This window comes from Octopus bimaculoides, chromosome 7 (assembly GCF_046866305.1).
Source record: "Octopus bimaculoides isolate indiv1 chromosome 7, ASM4686630v1, whole genome shotgun sequence".
NCBI classification, from domain to species: domain Eukaryota; kingdom Metazoa; phylum Mollusca; class Cephalopoda; order Octopoda; family Octopodidae; genus Octopus; species Octopus bimaculoides.
Window position 1 is genome coordinate 104,639,062 of NC_142934.1, and position 22,500 is coordinate 104,661,561.

The 22,500-nt window shown below is 34.2% G+C and overlaps 2 protein-coding genes across 2 annotated transcripts in view; both read left to right on the forward strand.

Annotated features, from left to right (window-relative positions):
• LOC149134870 (uncharacterized) overlaps nt 1–22,500 on the forward strand; it is a 25,054-nt gene that overhangs the window by 857 nt on the left and 1,697 nt on the right. The window contains exon 1 of the mRNA XM_089354564.1: nt 1–635. This exon is cut by the window's left edge and continues 857 nt beyond it. The gene's annotated coding sequence lies outside the window, so the exon portion shown is untranslated. The remainder of the gene's footprint in view (nt 636–22,500) is intronic.
• LOC149134871 (putative CENPB DNA-binding domain-containing protein 1) lies at nt 10,825–11,184 on the forward strand. Its single transcript, XM_089355835.1, has one exon. The coding sequence runs from the start codon at nt 10,825–10,827 to the stop codon at nt 11,182–11,184; it is 360 nt and encodes a 119-aa protein (XP_089211961.1).

A 22,500-nucleotide genomic window follows, 5' to 3' on the forward strand; every position in this document is an offset into this window, starting at 1 on the left:
TCTGCGACTACTATCCCTTGCTCTCCAAAACTGCAATCTTTTAGCACTAACTCTGCGTCCACGCAATAATTGAGATTAAGCACACATGCAGTAAACGATTTCACCAACCATATCAACGCCAGAAGGCCGGCAAAAGGAGGTGGGCACTATCTCATCTCCACTGATTCCTTCATTGTCAAGAAATAGATGCGCTCCAATTTCCCATAATGGTATAACACCAATGATCAAATGTTTAAATGTTTGTAGTATTTTGATGTGATTTCTATTGCAGATGTTGTAATCGTTGTTTTTGATGTGGCTGATGTTGTTATGTTTATCCCTGGTTCAGACCTTACCGAACAGAACTATGATCGTGCTCTGATATTTCCGTCTCTTCCTATGGGCAGGGTGTTCAGGAAACTATTGTCCAATGCATTCACCTCTCAGACGAAGTGTACTATCCACGACGGTTTCTAGAGATTTGATGAAGATTTGATGGCGATTTAGCTGCTTTCTCAGGTAGAATGAAATACCATATAGGTTCCCATCTCTGGCTTCAACTTCAGTATTGAACCTCAGAGATAAATCTAATAAACACAGTATTATTTTACAAGTCACCCCACTTTCATCACAGCTCTGCAAATACTTCAACAAAGGTAATCTCATTTAACTTATTGATTCAGTTTACTAATGTCTATGGGCGATTTTATGTTATTCCTTCATATTTTTGTTAGTAATGTTACTGCAACTTTCCCTACATCAAATTATTATCCTTAGAATCATGCTTGTCCATGCTAGTCCGAAAAGTGATCCTCGCGATTTCGGCATTCATACAGAATATTACAATATCATAATGTTATTATTATTATTATTATTATCATTACGAAAAAAATATTATGAATAAATGAATTAAATTATAGTAGGATTATATTAACAATTTCTACTATTCCGAGAAGTGAATCTGAGATTTTATGTTAGCATTGCAGACAATTACATCGTAGTGGAGCCATTGCAATCGTTAAAAACGCGGTTAACTGTTATAGTCAGCTCTATTTAATTCTTACTGCTACTACTGCAACTAACGATTCTGCCTGCTCGTCACCTTAGTAATAAACCTTTCTACGATAGGCACAAGGCCTGAAATTGTGGGGGGGGGGGAGGCTAATAGATTACATCGGCCTCAGTGATTTACTGATACTTAATTTATCGACCTCCCAAAAGGATGAAAAGCAAAGTCGAGCTAGGCGGGATTTGAACTCAGATCATAATGATGGACAAAATGCGAGTAAGCATTTTGCCCGGCGTGCTAGAAATTTTGCCGATTCGCTGCCTTCTTAGTAATAGTAATAATAATGATAATAATAATAATAATAATAATAATAATAATAATAATGATGATGATAATAACGTTGACTTCAAATTTTGGTACAAGGCTAGCAAGTTTGGTACAAGTCGATTAGATTGGGGGATGGTTTAAGTCGATTAGACCCCGAGAGGATAAAAGTCAAACTTGACGTCAGTGGAATTTAAACTCAGAGTATAAAGAAGAAGAAGAAGAAGAAGAAGAAGAAGAAGAAGAAGAAGAAGAAGAAGAAGAAGAAGAAGAAGAAGAAGAAGAAGAAGAAGAAGAAGAAGAAGAATCCGTTCTCCTATAGGCACAAGGCCTGAAATTTGGTGGGGAGGAACGTAATCGATTAAATCCACCCCAGTGTTTCGGTGGTACTTAATTTATCGATGCCGAAAGGATGACAGGTAAAGTTGACCTCGGTGAACGTAAGGACGGACAAAATGCTGCCAAGCGTGAATATATGAATGTATGTATGTATGCATGTATGTATGACATTGTTCACTTTTATTTCGAGATTTCTTGCCAATAGAGAAAGAGCCGGTTTCTAACCAACATCCAAGGCTCCTTCATTGGGATTTCAACATTAATGACAGGGCATTTTTATCTGTTTGTATATATGTATGTATGTATATTACAGATTTGTATTTTTGTTTTATGCATGTATTCTCATGCATATAGTTGCATATATATAAACATGCTCATATAAATATATATACACAGAAAGAGACCTCGATATTATGTAAATACAGGAATTTATCAGTAAAAATATGTGACAATTATTCGGTAGCCATGATAAAACTCCGAGTTTCGCATGCCGGGGCAGAAACCCACGCTGCCATCTCTTCAATTGTCAATGGCCAGATAACTGATGATATGGCATCGTGGGTTTCTGTCCCGGCATACGAAACTCGGAGTTTTATCATGGCTACCGAATAATTGTCACATATTTTTACAGATATATATATATATATATATATATATATATATGTATGTATGTATGTATTTAAAGTATAAACTTCAGGAAAGGCTTTCAAATTTTCATAGTGACAGTTTGGATCTGTAGTCTTTGTAAATAATTAAATAAATATAATTATAATGTATGTATGTATGTATGTATGTATGTATGTATGTATGTATGGTTGTATGGTTCAAATGAACTTGCATCTGAACTTGTTACCACGTGTAGGATACCGACGCTACTTGTGAAAGACGAGCAGCAATGGAGGATGTAGCTCTTCGGGTGTCCTAGAGATTCGTGTTTACTACCAGCTACACAAGACCTGCCATGTCCGAAACGAGGAAGGAAGCAACTGGAGTGGTTATAATTTATCGCATGAAATCCGTCACCACCACCAACCGAATGGACGAGATCAATCTAAGGGTTCTATTTCAAAGTATTCTTTTCCTAAACAGATATTCTCCGAAGTGGTCATAAGAAATATATGCTGTCACTATCTTGCTTATATCTATACCTGCGCTCCCTATTTTTAGAAATGTGTTAAACCTATGATTAGTCCAACATAAATGAACAGGCTTTATTCATTATGAATAATTCCATGCATGATAAACTTCTTATAATCACAAGCTGACAACAATAGATACCCGTACACACATACACAAGATACATACCCGCAAACTTATAGTTATGATCTATACTAGGGTTAGTGGAGGTGCAATAGCCCAGTGGTTAGGGCAGTGGTCTCGCGGTCATAGGATCGCGGTTTCGATTCCCAGACCGGGCGTTGTGAGTGTTTATTGAGCGAAAACACCTAAGGTTCCACGGGGATCCGGCAGGGGATGGTGGCGAACCCTGCTGTACTCTTTCACCACAACTTTCTCTCACTCTTACTTGCTGTTTCTGTTGTGCCTGACATTCAAAGGGTCAGCCTTGTTACACTGTGTCTCGCTGAATATCCCCGAGCACTACGTTAAGGGTACACGTGTTTGTTGAGTGCTCAGCCACTTGCACGTTAATTTCACGAGCAGGCTGTTCCGTTGATCGGATCAACTGGAACCCTTGACGTCGTAAGCGACGGAGTGCCAACAACAACAATAACGGGGTTAATTCTTGGTTCCTATCATTGCTCAATCCGTAAACTTCCCCTGAGAGACTCCTGAACAACAGACTGGTAATGTCAGGTGGTCAACTTTGTGGTGTTGAATAATTGCAGGCTAATATTCATCACTTCTCGCTTAACACCATTGATGCTGTCATAATGAATGAACTGGTAAATTTATTGACACAGTAAGAATTTTCGTGTTAATTTTATTTGTTGTTCCTGGCAACAAAGTATCTAACTAACCTCAAATGATATCCGGCAATGTATCTGTTATCCTTCACTTGTCTCGGCCCTTCGACTTTGTTCATGCTAGGGCAAGTTCTTGCAATGTTTAAGTCCAACAGTGACTGGTGTGTGGTAAGACGTTAGCTTCCAATTCATATGGTTCTGGGTTCAGTCCCACCGTAGGACACCTTGTGTAAATGTCTTCTACTAAAGCCTCGGGCCGGCCAGAGCATGATGAGTGGATATGGTAGAAAGAAACCATTTGTACACACACACACACACACACACACACACACACACATACACACCCACACGCACGCACACACACGCACGCACACACACACACAAACGCATACACTCACATACACACCTACACGCACGCACATACACTTACACTCGCACACACATACACTCACACAAGCACACATACACACACAGACACTCACACATACACAGACACACATGCACGGACGCGCGCGCACACACACACATGCACGGACGCGCGCGCACACACACACATGCATATATATATATATATATATATGTATGTATGTATGTATGCATGTATGTATGTATCTGTGTTTTTGAGTCTGCGTTTGACCCCCACCACCGTTTGACAACTGGTGTAGTTGGTATGTTCATATCCCCCGTATCTTTGCAGTTCTGAAGAAGACTGATAGAATAAGTATCAGGCTTAAAAAGGAAAATAAGTACCGGAGCCGATCCTTTCGACTACAAATTCTTCAATGTGGTGTTCCAGCATGACCGCAGTCTAACGACTGAAACAAGTGTGAGATAAAAGGTAAAAGATAAAAGACGACAAAATCCCCCAATCACCTCTAAGCAATCAATCCAAGCTAGAATGTTATTAGAAAAATCAACCATCTGTGACTGTTCAGTGCAACTAATTTAATTAATTTCGACTCTCAAAATTTATAGGTTTATTGGGTAGTACAGTATAGAGTAAGTAGGAGCATTATAACCAATGTTTATGAGGTTTATTTCGCAATCCTGATATAGAGGTTTCGATTCTTCTACCTGGAATCTTAGGCAAAGGTCATTTCCTATAATCTAGGTGGCTATTTGAGGAAATGCATCTGCAACTCAAATGTACCATGCTGATTTCAACTCAGACATATTTTAGGTAAACCTGCCTGTGGAATACTCTGGTAGCCAATTAATTCGATAAACTTGGTAATTAAGCGGATCAAACTTTAAACTCATGGTCGAAAACTCCGCCCGGAAATCATATCATAACATCGAAAACCAATACTTCAAGACAACACTCATATACATACGTACATACATACATACATGCATACATACATACATACATACGTATATAAATTCTTGTATATATGTATGTGTATGCATATGTACATAATGAATATTCAGCGTTGTGCTGAAAGTCAACAAAAATTCATGATGACGGAATTTACTGTAGGTGGAACTCTGTATAATGAAATTTATTACTCATATTAGATCTAACTGGGACTTCGAACGGCAACTAAGCTGCTTATGCAAACGAACTTCTTTTAAGAAGCGCACTGCCAACATTTCTGGAATTACAGAGAGATAGATAATATATATATATATAATAGAAATATGTTACAAAAACAAAGTAGAAACTACATGTGGAGATGTAAAGGGAAAGTATGCAGAAAAATAAGCGAAAATGCACATTGGAAATCAAAAAGAAGGTACGGCCTTTTATGAAAAGTAACGATATATATATATATATATATATATATACAATAAGATGAACTGAGGTAGGAATAAAGGTAATAAAAGTCATTATTGTGAGTTGTTAAAGAGATTTAAAAGCATACCGGTTTCGTAATATTGCTTGTCATTGCTTTGAGTATACACCGATTTCTGAACGGTGTCAAGTCTATTAGTCCCTTAGTAAAAAGATTATGTGTAAGGGAGGTAAGTAGTTCTGGATTTGGTGCAATTAGGGTAGATCTGGATTTGTAGTGTGAAAGGTGTAGGGACTAATAGACTTGACACCGTTCAGAATTCGGTGTATACTCACCGTAATCATCATCTGCATCAAAAGTGCAATACAGAGCACTCATAGTTTGTGCAATATCATTGATTTCAGTGGTGCTTGTACGGTTTGTTTCATTTGCAGGTGATGACAACTTTTACTTGACAATGTAAAATAGTTCGATAGTTTCTGACATTTAGAAATTTCGTTTTCTTGAAGACATTGCTATTTCTCTTGAAACCTGGACCTATGTGAAAAGAAATTGAAATATTATTTATATTAGCCACAGCGAGACAGAGATTAATCAAGATAAGGGTCCACAACTTAACATATAGTCATAAAAGAAGAATTGTTCATTTTGTACAAGGTGATATTCAAACAATTTTTAAAGTAGAAAAATGCTTCGTTACTGAAGAGAGTGTAAGTCCAAAATTAGGAGGCAAACCCTTTCATTGGTCACTAAATAATGGTGTGAAAATAAGGATTCTTGTCTCTACCATGATGATAAAGTAGTAGACATATTTGATAATGGGAGGGGCAGGGCAGAAGTTTCCAAAATAATTCAAGTAAAGCGAGTTATCTGCGAGTCGTTTGTATTCTTATTTTTTATGCTACTCCACACTGGCAGAAACATAGATGAACAACTCGTGGCTAGACACAGCATGTATAGACTGTGTAAAGTATGATATGACGTCCGCTAAGACCGGTAACAGCAATCTGCATGGCAAAATACAAAAACAAAAAAATTGACAGAATAAAAAAATTAAATTGCTTCAGAGGGGCTCCTCCGGGATTAGCGGCCCTAAAGCTTAAGCGTCATTAGTTTTATGGGGGATCCACCACTGGCCCAGAGAATGCTATGTAAAATGATTGAAGGAATACATTTCACTTCTAAAATATCGGCTCTCTAGTATGGCTGTTTTAAATCTATGTTAGACACGCTAAATAATTTAGTAAACTGCCTTTTTAATTATTCAGCTTTTTACATTCCACTCAGCAGTTTTATTATTGAAAGTTTTAAATATTTGCCTATTCCATACGCAAAACAATTGACTTTTCCTCTTTCTCACAAACATTATTTTTCTAAGCTGCTTCTTTTTTTTTTTCTTTTGTATACCTACCATTAACAAAATTGCAATATATATTATCAATTTTGTATATTACCATATCTGAAGATTCAAAAGAAAAGACTGCCATAAAATTAATAATCCTAAATTTGTTCTTTTTTCGTTTTACAGCTCAATTTTTTTCTTACATTTTGCATCGAGTACTTTGTAAATATTGTTCTTTGTTTGGATATAACACACGCACAAAAATATTGAATGGTTTTATATAAAACAGCAAAGCATGAATTAAATGTTACGCAATACATTTAAGTAGAACATCACATTATGTTTTTTTAGTAAAGAAACGCTTGAAAGTGTCCCTGGAGTTTCGGTTTAGTTGTCTTCGTTGAAGCGTAGACTCAGTTAACAGTGACGTCTAAACCTAAATTATGGAATCGGTGCTAAGCCTCTCCCTGTTAAAATTGTCCATATACATACATGCATATGAATAAACACAGGCGCACTCACACACACAGACATACTTACATACATGCATACAAACATAGACATACATATATGTGTATATATATATATATGTATACACATACATGCATACACACAGACATACATATATTTCTATATATATACATATGTCTGTGTGTGTGTATATATATATATACATAATGCGGCCATGCTGGGACACCGCTTTGAATACTTACTTACTCAATTCTTACTTTTTTAAACCACTAGGGCACGGGGATGTAAACACACTAACGACGGTTATCAAGCAGTCTGGGGAACAGACACAAACACAAAGATATACACATACATACATACATACACACGCACACATACACACACACGCGCATATATACATATACATATATACGACGAGCTTCTTTCAGTTTCTCTCTACTATATCCACTTACAAGGCTTTATTCAGCCCAAGGTTACAGTACAAGGCACTTGGCCCCGGTGCCACGCAGTGGGATTGGACCTGGAACCACGTGGTTGGGAAATATACTTCTTACCACATAACCATGCCTGCACCTATGCGTGTGTGTGTGTGTATGTGTGTATGTGTGTATGTATATATATTATATGTGTGTGTGTATACATATGTATATATATATATATATATATATATATATATATATATATATATATATATATATATATATATATATATATATATATATATGTATATATGCCTCCTGTGGCTGATTGAATTGTGGGAATTTTTTTTCAGAAAGATGAGCAAAAACTTGAAGATTCTGTAGGGAGTAGGATAGAAATTGAATCAATAACTCGACGTAAGCTAACCGGATCCTTGTGTTTGTTACACTTTGCCGATGCTGACAGAATTAGACATTATTTGTTACTGAAGCTAGGGCAGCTGTACTTCTAGTATTATCATACAAATCAGAACCGTTTCAGCGGACTCATTATCTAAGGCATTATCGTCCCCGAAATTGTCAGCATTATCGCTATCATATTTACCGTATCATCACTCATAGAATGAGCAACGTAATCAGCATAATCATTATCACCGTCACCAACTTCTGCGCAGTACATGCCACAAGGAACCTCGTTGATGTTAACTCTTCAAACATACTGAAATAAATGGACATAACTAGCTTACTTGATAAGAGAGTAAATATTCCCTAAATCACTCACGCTGTCTATACATATACATATATATATATAATACAAATAATATGTGAGAATATGCATATATACGTACATGTATGTACATACATACATCTACATGTATATATAGATGCAAATCTGGTACAGGACGTCACGAAAAAACGTGGACAAAATGAAAAAGAGAACATGAACAGAGCACAGAAAACACACAGGCCACGTAGAGAACATTTCCTTCATCAGCTGCCACCATATATATATATATATATATATATATATATATATATATATTTGTATGTGTGTGCGTGTGTGTGGGTATGCGATTGTGTGTGTGTGTGTGTGCATATATATATATATATATATATATGTATATATATATATATATATATATATATGTGTGTGTGTGTGTGTGTGTGTGTGTGTGTGTGTGTGTGTGTGTGTGTGTGTGTGTGTGTGTGTGTGAAAGCTAACCTGTTTTTCTTGAATCTCATTATCTGTCTTCATTCTTCTGAGAAACAATCTCTCAAATCACTTTCCCACCTACCTTTATAGTCACATATAGGTTTACACACAATTGCAGTCCGGGACATTCTTCTAATCAGGTTGTCGAATTCCGTTTCCAATAGTTCCTGTGCCTCCTAACATTATTGCTTCCTTTTGTATCGATACTATCAGCAGATATCAAATTACTTTTGACTCACATTGCGACGTGTTTTATTCCCGTATTGTTCTACAATGCATCTACAAACTTGCAGATGTTACGACTTGAAATATGCATAGCATTTTGATTTATAATTTTGTATGTATTTTTCTTTGCCTGTAACATTGATCATCCTCTCATATATCTTTATCGTATCATTAAGGGCACGTTCTCTGCCTCTCTTTTCATTTTGCGAATCGTTTCCATACAGTCGATCGTATTTTTAGCGCAAGCTAAGTAGAGCAATGTTAATCTGCTTTCAAAATCAAAGAAATCCAAATTTCAAGGACGTATCAAACTCGATCCTACTAGTATTGCATATGTAATTTAGGAGCCCACTTTGCAACCGCAAGGACATTATGCGGCCCGTTTGGCAAGTGTTTTCTGCTATAACACCTGATAGACGAACACGTAAGTGAACGTGTTGAACAGAAAGTGTGGAAACCTGTCGCACACACACACACACACACACACACACATAAAATCAAACCAAGGTGAAAAATATAGTACTCGAATATTTATGTCAGGGTAATATGCTTCTATTAAATCTACAAAATCCTCACAAAACTATTACTGAGAGTTTCAGGCTTCCGTTCGTCGGGCAGTTGTGGTGAATATATATATATATATATATATATATATATATATATATATATATATATATATATATATATATATATATATATATATATATACATATATATATATACATGTTTGTATGTATGTATGTATGTATGTATGTATGTATGTATATATATTTCTCTATATTATTTTTTCTATATATATTTTTTTATTCCACTATATCTGTACCGTTCTATAATATTTTAATCACCTTTTAATCGCAGTTTATTTATTTATGTTATTCTATTATATTCTTAATCGATTGTATTCTTATGTATAAAAAGTTTGAATTCCCTTTGCTACTTTGGTTTTGTGGTTTGTGCTGTACTTCCTATATGTGGTCATTTGTGGGCTGTGGCTTTTTGAGTCCATGACCTAATGGTTTTATTCTGCAATTAATTTTGTACTTTTGTCTCAACTAGTTTGAGAACTTCTTTTACGGCCCTGTTAATATTGAATAATTATGTATGTATGTATGTATGTATGTATGTATGAATGTATGTACATGTATATTGTACGCTCTTCCTAGAACAGAATGTCGAACATGCCTCTACTAGCGTTACAGCAAATGAAACCGGAGGACGGCTTTTTGACTGGTCACCAATAATCGCAAAACCTTAAGATTTTGTTTTGTAAGCTTACACGTCGACATCAGTCCAGCATATACATATACACACATACATCTCCGGTTAAGCCGTTTCGACTTACGTCATTTCCGAAGACACGTCTGTCTTTCTAAAATATTAAATAAATATCAAATACAGTATTAATTTGTGTCGCCTGGTAAAACAACAATAACGTTCATATTATACTGTATTGTCAGTCTGAAGTTGTATCGATTGGTTACGTTCGTATTCGTGTACGGGAAATAAATAAAAAAGCAATAAAAACATAATCTGTATAGTATATTAGAATTAATGTTAAAATAGAGTATGCATCAAAACGAATTAAAATTCATTTAAAAACAGAAGCACTAAAAGTTACAGGTTCACAGTAACACAAATCGGAACAAGTGTACTAGTTCAGATATTTTCCGATGGGTAGCATTCGTGCTCCAGCCGCGAGCTTTTCAAATGTATTTGCGTCTACAGTGCTGTAACATTTTGTACAATTATTTTTTGCAATTTATATTTTAGTCCCATAGCTCCGAAGAAGAATTCTAGGGAATGTGATAAGCGTAAAGCCATATTGTTGGAAGATAAGTGGATATGATAAAACGAAATGAAAAGAGTGAAAAGATTGTAGCCATTGCACGATCGTTTGTGTTGAGCCGTACAACTGTATCAACTATTGTGCACGGTAGAGATAGGGTTATGGCACCTGTGAAAGATGATGCTCCACGGATGAAAATCACCATCATCAACAAGAAAAGAGGACGAATCTACGATGAGATGGAGCAGCTTCTTGCCCTTTCGGTTGAAAGGCAAAATCGTCAGCAAGCAAATTGTAGTCAGGAAATAATTCAGGAGAAACCATTCTTTTTGTTTGAAGATTTGAAAAGGAAACATCCAGATGAGAAAGACATAGAATTTAAGGCAAATCAGGGATGGTCTTTGAGGTTTAAGTAGCAGCAGAATTTGTACTCTCTTAACAAACAAAGGCAAAGTGCATCAGCTAAAGATGTTACTCCAGCGGAATTTCCTGCTACATTAGCGAAGGTTACTGAAGATAATGGATTTCTACCCGAACAAATATTCAATGTTGATGAGACCGGTATCCATTGGAAGAAATTACCAGATAGTTCTTTCATATCCAAGGAAGAGAAAAGAATTCCTGGCTGCAAAGTATGAAAAGAACGTTTGAACTTAATGTTGGGAGGAAATTGTGCAGGCGATTGCAAGCTAAAACCGCTGCTTATCTACTACGCGCTGAACCTCAGAGGTCTTAAGAACAAACCTAAGACATCTCTTCCTGTAATATGGATGGCCAATTCAAAGGCTTGGGTTACTATCATTATTTTTGAAGAATGGTTTTTCAGTCATTTTGATCCTGAAGCAGAAAAGTACTGTAAGGCTAAAGGGATTCTTTTTAAAGTTCTGCTTGTCTTAGATAATGCTCCTGGCCACCAGATAACGCTCTTGGCCATCCGGAAGACATCCCAATGTTATCATTATCTCCCTCCCTCCTAACACTACCTCGCTGCTGCAACCAATGGACCAGGGGATAACTGCGATCTTTAAGCACTATTATATGAAGCGTACATTACGCCATGCAATATCTGTAAGTGACATCGATGAAAGCATCATAGTCCGTGATTTATGGAAAAGTCACGACATCTACAAAGCCACAGTGAACGTAGCATCTGAAGATGAAGAGCACGGCGCTGAATGGTTTGCGGAAGAAACTGTGCCCATAATTTGTCAATGACTTTAAGGGCTTTGACAATGTCGAAGTGAACAATACCTTGATACAGTTGAGCAATGAAACGGAAATGGAGTTGGAAGGACAGGATTTTAATGAATTATTTGAGAAAAGTAAACAACCAAAGCCTTGTGAGTGGATTTGGTAGACGGAAACTGAAAGAAGCCCGTTGTATATATGTATATATATATATATATATATATATATATATATATATATATATATATATATATATGTGTGTGTGTGTGTGTGTGTGTGTGTGTTTGTCCCCCCACTATCGCTTGACAACCGATGCTGGTGTGTTTACTTCCCCGTAACTTAGCGGTTCGGCAAAAAGAAACCGAAAGAATAAGTACTAGGCTTACAAAGAATAAGTCCTGGGGTCGATTTTCTCGACTAAAGGCGGTGCTCCAGCATGGCCGCAGTCAAATGACTGAAACAAGTAAAAGAGTAAAAGAGTAACACCTGACAAACGAAGAGTTGATGGAACTTCATGAACAACAGAAAAGAGAAGAGAAACTTGTTTCCGAGGCCCCTCGTTTTACGTTGAAGAAAACGCAAGAGGCTTTTCCTCATTTAGATAAATGTTTTGCCTTATTAGAGGCAAATGTTTTGTAAAAATATTGAGGGGTTCTGAAGATACTATTGCACCTTATTACTTAATCCTTGGAAATAAATAGAAGAAACATTGGAACTTCAGACAAGTTCGCACAACGATCTACACCATCACAACAGGAGTCAGCTGACAATCCCCAACAATCGACATCAGCCTTAACGAGTAACACCGACGCCAGCCATCAGGTAGACATACTGCATAGTATTTGAAATCATTTCTTTCTGATATAAAAGCAACCTAGGCATGCGTAACAATTTACCGAATTCGTAGGCAAACATGAAAACAACCTAGGGTAGCCTAGATTTGAATTATTACATGTATATACATTTAAATAATGGTTATTTCGACTTAAGTCGTGTCCTCTGGAATCAATTAACGACGTAGGGTGAGATATGATTGTATACATAGACATACATATGTGTGCTTGCGTGTATGTATATGTGTGTATGTATATATGTCTGTCTGTCTGTCTGTCTGTATGTATGTATGTATGTATGTATGTATGTATGTATGTATGTATGTATGAATGTATGTGTGTATCTAAAATAGAACCTGAAATGAAACTTAAACCAGCAGTTCTTCGAGCAATTCTTTCTCACGCCAACAGAAGTGATAAAAACACAGGGGAAAGAAAGTATGACAATCATCAATGTTCAACTGTAGCAAAACTATAAATTGACGTAGACATTGTACAGATGTAAAATGAAATTTTTGATACACCTCACTGGTATGTTTTTTTTTCTCTTTTTTTTTACCGTATAATCGTTATATGATTAAAGGTGGGGCTTGGTAGGGCTGATTTAACTGATGATAGTATAACTATTTTTGGCGTGAACCGCTTGAAAACGTTTTGAATCTACTGTAAGAGTTAATAGTGACCATTGAGGTTATGAAAATAAAAAAAAGGACACTGATAATGGTATTTAAGTTCATATAAAAAATATTTAGAGTAGTGTTAGCAGTGTGATGTCATCACAAAATTGGAAATGAAGCAAAGATTGATGTAACATACGAAGTAATTCATCCCAAACAGTTACTGGCAAACTTATCTATTCGATAAATTGGTAACGATAAAAGAAATTGCAGAGTAAGAACCGTGGTTGATATAATCGATTTCAGGTAATGTTCCAGTATGGCCACACTCCAAATGATTGAAGTCAATAAAAGAATACAGAAATAAAACAATCAGAAAGTTTATAAAATTAATATGTGACTAAGACATTAGAATTTAGAATGACCGCTACAGTGAAGTAAGAAGCAGCTGTAGCGAACAATGTAATTTATAATGGCCATCAAGTTTATATAAGGAGTACTTGGAAAGAGACATAATGTAGACTGACCACTAAGGTGGAATATATAATGAGTAGACATATTGTACATCGTAAGTAATAATTGTTACCAAAGTTATATAAGGAGGTTGCGGAGCAGGGATGGACATAAATGTTCGATATAATTGTTGACGACCACCGAGTTTATAAAATAAATATATAGAGCAGACATAAAAATGTATAGTGACCACTAAAGTGAAGTAAATAAAGTGTGGACACACCGTCAGACATAATTGATAACGGCTAGCAAGTTTTATATAATGAATAAGTGGAGCGGACATAACAATAAATACTGACCGCTAAGGTGATGCGAAGAAAGACTGGACAATGCGTTTGATAGTAGAGAGAAAAATAAACTAACAATTCAGCTTAGATAGAAAATTAGTCGAATATCATAAAAGGTAAGAGATAATTTGTCCACTGATGTTATATAAAGTACCGAACTAGCCATAAGAATCTAAAAATAAACTGATCGTTTAAGTAGTTCGAAGTAGCTGACTGACCAAATGAATCTGAAGAAAAACTGACTGTTATAGAGGAATGAAGAGTGACTAAGAAAGAGAACTTTGAGGAGAGAAAGTAGTAGTTATTATCTATATAGAGAAACTATTAAATAAAGAGGATATAGGCATTGTGGTGAGTGGTTTTCATTAATTTTCGCTGTTTTAAAAAGCAACGAGAATAGCTCGGAATATGTAAAACACTTCGAAAAACAAAGCAATAAATAGACAACGGAAAGAATAAAAATGGAAAGCAATGAGAGAAGTAATAAGAAAGAGTGAGCGATAGAGGGAGGGAGAGGGAGAGAAAGAGAGAGAGTCAGAGAGAGACACAGAGGCAGAGAGAGAGAGAGAGAGTCAGAGTAAGAAATAGTGTCAGAGACAGAGAGAGACAAAGACAAAGAAGATGGAGAGTTAGAGAAGAGGACAAAGAGAATTATAGGGAGGGATAGAAAGGGAGATTAAAGAGAGAAAGAGAAAGGAGGAAAAGTGAGATAGAACTACAGAAAGAGGGGAATAGTGAGAAAGTTGACAAAGAAATTAAGTAAGAGTGGGAGGCAGAGAGACAGAGAGAGATGAAGCAGAAAAGATGTGAAGATGGAGAAATTCAAATGACAAATCAAAGAGAATTATGTTCCATAGCCTAAAGGTCGTTGTTGTTTCTATTGTTATTGTTATTGTTGTTGTTGTAAGCCGCAGTAAAGAACAAGAAGGTATTGTTGGAAAGAGCGAGGGGGAATGGTAGTGAAATTTAGTGAAGTAATAAATGAATGAGAAATGAATGTAGTTGAAGGGTGAGTTAGTCTTGATGTGAAGAGATGAGTTGAGTAGAATCTTGAAAAACTGCTTACAATAACTTAAAAATTAGAACCATGTAAATATGTGTGTATGCATATGCGTGCGTGTGTCTGTCTGTGTGCGTGTGCGCGTGCGTGCATATATGTATACATACAAATACACATGCAAACGTACACACACACACACACACACACACACACTATATATATATCAGATACATACACCTTTTTATAAATATTATTAGATAACTGAAGAGCTGAGAATTTCGTGCACAGCACTTAAATTTGATAAGCGCCATGCACTATGGTTACGAAAGAAACTTTCGGCCCTCGAGTCACTTTTGTGACTTTCTGTCGATTAAAAAGAAAACATATACTCTAGTATAGAGCTCTACTTCTCTGGTCTATTTTACCAAATACACACACACACACACACACACACGCACACACACACGCAAACGTGTGTGGATCTCTCTCTCTCTCTCTCTCTCTCTCTCTCTCTCTCTCTCTATATATATATATATATATATATATATATATATATATATATATATACGTGTGTATGTGTGTGTATGTGTATGTATACACATGTGTCTATGTATATATATATGTGTGTATATGTATACATATGTGTGTGCATGTACATATATGTGTGTTTATGTATGTAGTTGCATGTGTGTGTGTGTGTGTGTGTGTGTGTTCATATTTATGCATGTTATATATATATATATATATATATATATATATATATATATATATATATATATATATATATATATCCTGTGCTTCTGCGTGTATTTATGCACACATAGGTATTAATTATTTTTTTTTTTTACAATTACCGAAACTAGGTGAGAAATTAGTCATGCTTGAAACTAGTGTGATCTATACAATTAATATTTAATTTGAAGTTCAAAGTTAAAACCTACAAAGTAAGTTTGCCTTTGAATCACAAAAGAAATCTGTGAAGAAGATGCGTTACGTTAGTGAGTCATTTGCAACAGAGTTGGATAAAGAAGAATCAGGTTTACCCGTTAAGCAGTTTTTCTTAGTAACTTTAGATGTACGCTTGGGAGCAAATTGTTATTGCATCTTGTGACTGCAGAGCAAGTAACTGAGTTTATGTTAGTGAATATTTGTCGTAATGATGTAGTCCAGAGAAGTTTCGTATGTATCACAATAGCAATATCCAGCCTTGTGAGAAGTCCTTTTATGTGGGGAATAACATCTAAAGATTCGCATAGATCATTAACGAACAGATTTGAAGAATATTCTAGTTTTGAAAAGGATAGTTTTGATTTATAAGCAATTTTAGTAATGCTATAAATTTGTTAACTCTAGCACTTGCACTGTATTCTCCAGTGACTTTCAGTGTCATTTTGAAAAGTATATATTTCAAACAAGAGTTTAGTGGCGCCATCTTTAGCTGAGCAGTTATTCTGTGCTGATGAAGAGGCATAACCCAGAAACCATTGGTACACAAATATTGCTTTGAGCTGCGTGGGTATACTAAACACTCTTGTTCGAAAATATAAGGACGCAGACAGTGTGTCGTATAGCCAGCTAGAGACGATGTTTCCTGTGGCTAAATGACAGTAACCTGGATTGCCACATTATGTTGGCTAATAATCTTTACTATAGAGTACTGTCAGTGAATGTCTCTCGTTCAGAGATTTAGAGATAATCATTTTATATATATATATATATATATATATATATATATATATATATATATATATATATATATATATATATATATATATATATATATATATATATATATATATATATATATGTATGTATGTATGTATGTATGTATATATATCCATATATACAACACGCTTCTTTCAGTTTCCGTCTAAGGGAGATTTTGGCTGATATTATCAGCAATCCGTGCGACCACATAGGATTTCAATACCTGGTTTGAGTAGTTAAGTTGTGGTTGGTGTTTTTAGGGATATTTAAATGGATTCGGACCGTATTAATGTTGATTATGAAAATGAAGAATTACAAAATTAAGTATCAAACACAGTTGATACGGAGGATGTGTTTGACGCACATATATGAATAAAAGATAGGTTGGTTGCATACGGGGCATCTTTTGTCACTGGGCTTTATAATGGATGTGTAATGACTGCGATACAATTTGAGAAAAGAGCCACACCCAAATTGTCGTTTGTCATAGGCCAATAATTACAGGTTTGCAATGACAGTAATGTGATTTGAAAGGAGAGACTAATGTATCACAACACATTAGAGTGTATGACGTTAAACAACGCTCTGGTATCTCAGCCATTCTATTGTCTTCGTAATAATCCTTTCTAATTTTTGGCGCAAGACCAGTCATTTCGAGGGAATTGGGAAGTCGATTACATTGACTCCAGTGCTAAGCCGATATATAATGTATCGATTTTCAGAAGGATGTAAGCCATCGTCGACCACAGCAGCATTTGAACTTAAAACGCAATCCAGGATAAAATGTTGCAAAGCATTTCGTACTAACGATTCATAGTAATTATTATTTCTAATATGGACAGATGTCTACAAATATGGACTGATGTCTGCAAATATTTACGGAATAATATAACTGATGTTCGTTAGCTTCAATGTTGGAATAAACATTTATTTTACCGACGCTGAAGTGACTCATTGGGAATTATGAGTGCCAAAATCAATTGATATCTTGATGATTTTGGCTGAAAGGAAAAGTGTTGCATCCACATATAAGTAAGTACTCCAAAGATCCTAAACACTTATTAGACAAATATAGGGCTTAAGACTTGTGATACCAAAGCAACTTCATAATTAAATTCCAGAACTAAGAATATAGAGGTAAGTCAAAATCAGCAACACAAAAATTAGAATGTTAAAGTACGGGAATAAAAATTCTTAAAGATACATAAAATATGTTATATAGAACTCCCACAACTGAATGAAAGTGAGAAAAAAATAGAAACGAATGTTAAAGAAGAATCAAATAAGTGTTTAGAAGCGAACTAAATGCAATATTGAATAAACACATTAAATATCCCACTTATTAACTACAGTTTCTCTATAATAAACCGGAAATTAAGTGTAGTCAAGAAACACATAAGAAAACAATGACACTTATAAAACGATTTATAATATACGACATTAAAGTGAAATAGATTAGATTTATACATCACGTATCCGTGGACAGTGTCGTCTCATACAAATAGGGAATTATCGTAAAAACAACTAGAGTATGGATGACAAGGCAACGGAAACAAAACCTATTTGCTAGAAACAAGGAAGTAATTAGGTATAGCACAAAATTAGAGATATACAAGCAGCGGAGTATAATGACAACACTGTCACTGAAAAAGAAATTGAAATAAATAATATACAACATGCAACCATAACTCTAGTTATGGTTTACAAAAGAATTTTGCCAAAGTAAGCAACTATATGTTGAGTATCTGACAAGATACTTATGATGTAGACGCTTACTTTGAACCAACTTGTTATCAGTGTTAGTCTAACAGCTGGAAGATATCTTCATGGCTGCATAACACCACGGCCAATCGGAGAAAAACTACCTCGCACATATGACAAGCAGTAAAAGGCGAAAGATGTAGTAAATACTTGGAAACTATTAATCAAATTGACTTAGGCTATCAACTTGTAACTGAGTCAGAATATACTGACACATATGGCTGAATAAATAATCATATTCAACGGAGGCTATGCTAATAAGACTAAAACAAGATAGACGACAAATGGTTTTGAAAACCCGACAACTAAATGTAGATGTCACAATATCACACCGAAATAATTTTGTATGAATAAGAATATAATGGCAAATCATAGCAAATATCGGAACATTTATAATAGAAACGACGAAGAAAAATTCTATCTTTATCAATTTAAAACTTCTTTCCAGCCAAGATTGTTACAAAGAAATTCAGAAGCTGAGGAAAAATAAAGTAGATAGGTTTAATAACATAAATCTCATAGCTATTTGAATTTATTTTTTTATTACAGTTTATTAACGTTGAATAATGAGAGATACTTAGCAAATAAATGAAATGAAGGAAAAATGGAAATATCTAATGTTGGTGTTCCTAATGAACAACAGAAATTGTTGAAGTTGATCTCTGAAACAAACATCACTTACCACTAATTTTATACTTGATACGATTCCTGGTTTTCTATGGTTGGTGAAAGACTACAAATCCGAAACGTTCATTCCTCTCCCTATCCTCGTCCTAGCATATTTATATGTTCTGTACTCTCGTCCATTGTTGTATTACTCTTTCTGCTTCCTGTTTGTTTGTTTTTTATTCCACTTACAAAATGATATACCGTTACAGTTAAGATGTATGACAAAGAGGAATGTAATAAGTATATTTAGGAACAGTTAAGTAAAAAAAAGTATGTTGAAAAATTACAGCCAAGGTTCTTGAAATAATACATCTAAGTAAAATATAGAAATAACATGGTTAAACAGTGCAAACACCTACCAAGATAAATCTTCACAATCTGAGTATACGAAAAAAAAAACAAAATATAAGAGAAATACAAAAAAAATACATTGATAAAACAAAGAATTGCATATAAATGAGGCACAGTTTTGCGATTGCTGCGTTACATAGGAAATTAACGCTAGGTACTACTACTACTACTACTACTACTACTACTACTACTACTATAAGGTGAAGATGATGATGATGATGATGAAGAAGAAGAAGAAGAAGAAGAAGAAGAAGAAGAAGAAGAAGAAGAAGAAGAAGAAGAAGAAGAAGAAGAAGAAGAAGAAGAAGAAGAAGAAGAAGAAGAAGAAGAAGAAGAAGAAGAAATTCCTTAATTGTTAAATGATGCTGATGATAAAAGGTATTGGTGAGAATAATGATGAGAGTAGCGAAGAAAATAATAAAAAAGGTGTTTTGAATAATGATGGTAAAAAGTATAGCAGAAATTTGATAAATAAATAATTATAGTAATTATAGTGTAGAAAAAATAGCCCGAAAAGAATAAATGAAAACACGGTCATTGGATGAATTATGCGTAAAGGTTTACAAAGTTGTGAAAAAACTTAGCGATGCATTTAAATGTAATGTTTTAGTAAAAAAAAAACAGCTTTCTATCATACAATATATATACACATATACATAATACATACATACATACATACATACATAAACACGCACACATGTACACACACGCACACAAACAATCACTCACGCATTCAACGTTTACTAATCGATGCAGTAGAAACATGTGTAGGTCTATTTGAAACTGTATATATATATATATTTATATATATATATATATATATTTATATATATATATATATATAGGAAGAAACGGTAATATCATGCTACTTCGTAATAATCCTTATTATTATTATTATCATCATCATTATTATTATTGGTATATAATATATATGTATATATATATATATATATATATATATATATATATATATATATATATATATATATATATATATATATATATATATATATATATATATATATATATATATATTACACAAGAGAAAAAGGCCAGGTTAGTTCCTTCTCAATTTTATTCGATTGTCAAAGAATATGTATAAGAATATGTATATGTATTTTTCCATATGTGTATTTTCATACACTGTTTTTAACACTGTTTTTAACAAGTTCACCTTAATATCAGAGAATGTGTGACAATCAGTATGTAACACTACAAAGTTCATACAAAGCTTTATACTTTAAATATATTTTATCAAAGTAAATAAATATTTTTAAAAAATAAGTGCATTTTCAAACCTTCTTTCATATATATATATATATATATATATATATATATATTTATATATAGCTTTATGTAAACACATATGCGTGGAGTCATATATATACTTAAAAGAATAATAATATGAAATCATATAGTTCAAATGAAAGCACATAAATTACAAAACGCATACTTTGTATTGTTTCTTGTATTAGCCATGACATATCTTATCTTTCCACAAGATAAGTGTACTTCTTAGTCGTTTAATATATTTTTTTATTATGTAATGTATAGATTAGGGTTGGTGTTTGTATGTAAATTTTCAGTATGTAAATTTTCGATAAAAATCCTAAACTGAAATTTATTTTTGTTGGTTCTTCTCTTTCGTTTTTTGTCCTCTGAATACACATTTCGATTTCATCATAACTCTTCAGTAAAACTGATGGGCAATTATACTTATATTAATAGTGAATGTAACAAAAACTAATTTTCCAAGTATTAACACTGCTAATGGCAGAAGAATTAATCTTCACAAACAGTAACTTTTTAAATAGATATATTATCTCTATTTAAAAAGTTATTATTTAAATCATGCTGAAGATTTCTAAACAGAATGAAATAATGCCATACATGATCACCACTAACTAGAAGCTGTAAGGACTTAGTAATAGATACAAAAAATGAATAAATACAGATATTAGATGCAAAAAGATGTGAACTGTACACATCTTTCTCATTGTCTTCCTTAATTTCAAATTCGCATTTGTCGTCCCACCTTGTGTTGGGAGATAATGATTTCGTTTTTATTAGGAGTCTTAGCTAGAGGGTGATACACGTAATAAATGATTAATTCCATTACAAAATAATCACAAATAAACTGTGAATTAGATAAAAGGAATAAGAAAGGGAGTTGTTTGATCACATGTAAAAAAAAATGTTCATAGATATAAAGAGACACTTATATAAACCGATTAAAATTTACCCTGATGCAAGTATTTGTAGTACTAACAGATTCAACACGACTGCTTGTACGTGTGTGTGTGTGTGTGTGTGCGCGTGTGTGTGTGTGTGTGTGTCTGTGTGTGTGTGTGTGTGTGTGTGTGTGTGTGTGTGTTTGTGAATATTAAACATGGCTACGTAGCAGAATGAGTTTCAATGCACAACTGTTGTTTTCATCCCATCCTATGCAAACCTGATTCAGTTTCAATGAATTTATGCGGCTAAAAAATATTTAAGTATTTCTGAACACGTTCATTTTAAAGAATGAATATATTTCCTTTCACTTTCCGTCTCATTTCACTTCTATTCGTTTGTCTTGATTTGTATTCTGCTTTTCCTATGGTTTACAAATAAATTTGAAATATTTGCATAAATTATATGACTTTGACAAAAATTGAAATGTTACTGTTTATTTTACACCTCACTTTCAAACGTGGAGAAAGCTTCACGTATGATATGAGTTTAAAGATAAGAATGTCTTTGATTGTTGGTAGTTACCAGCATGCTGATTTGGTTGAGTTGATGAAGATGAGAAAAAACAAACTCC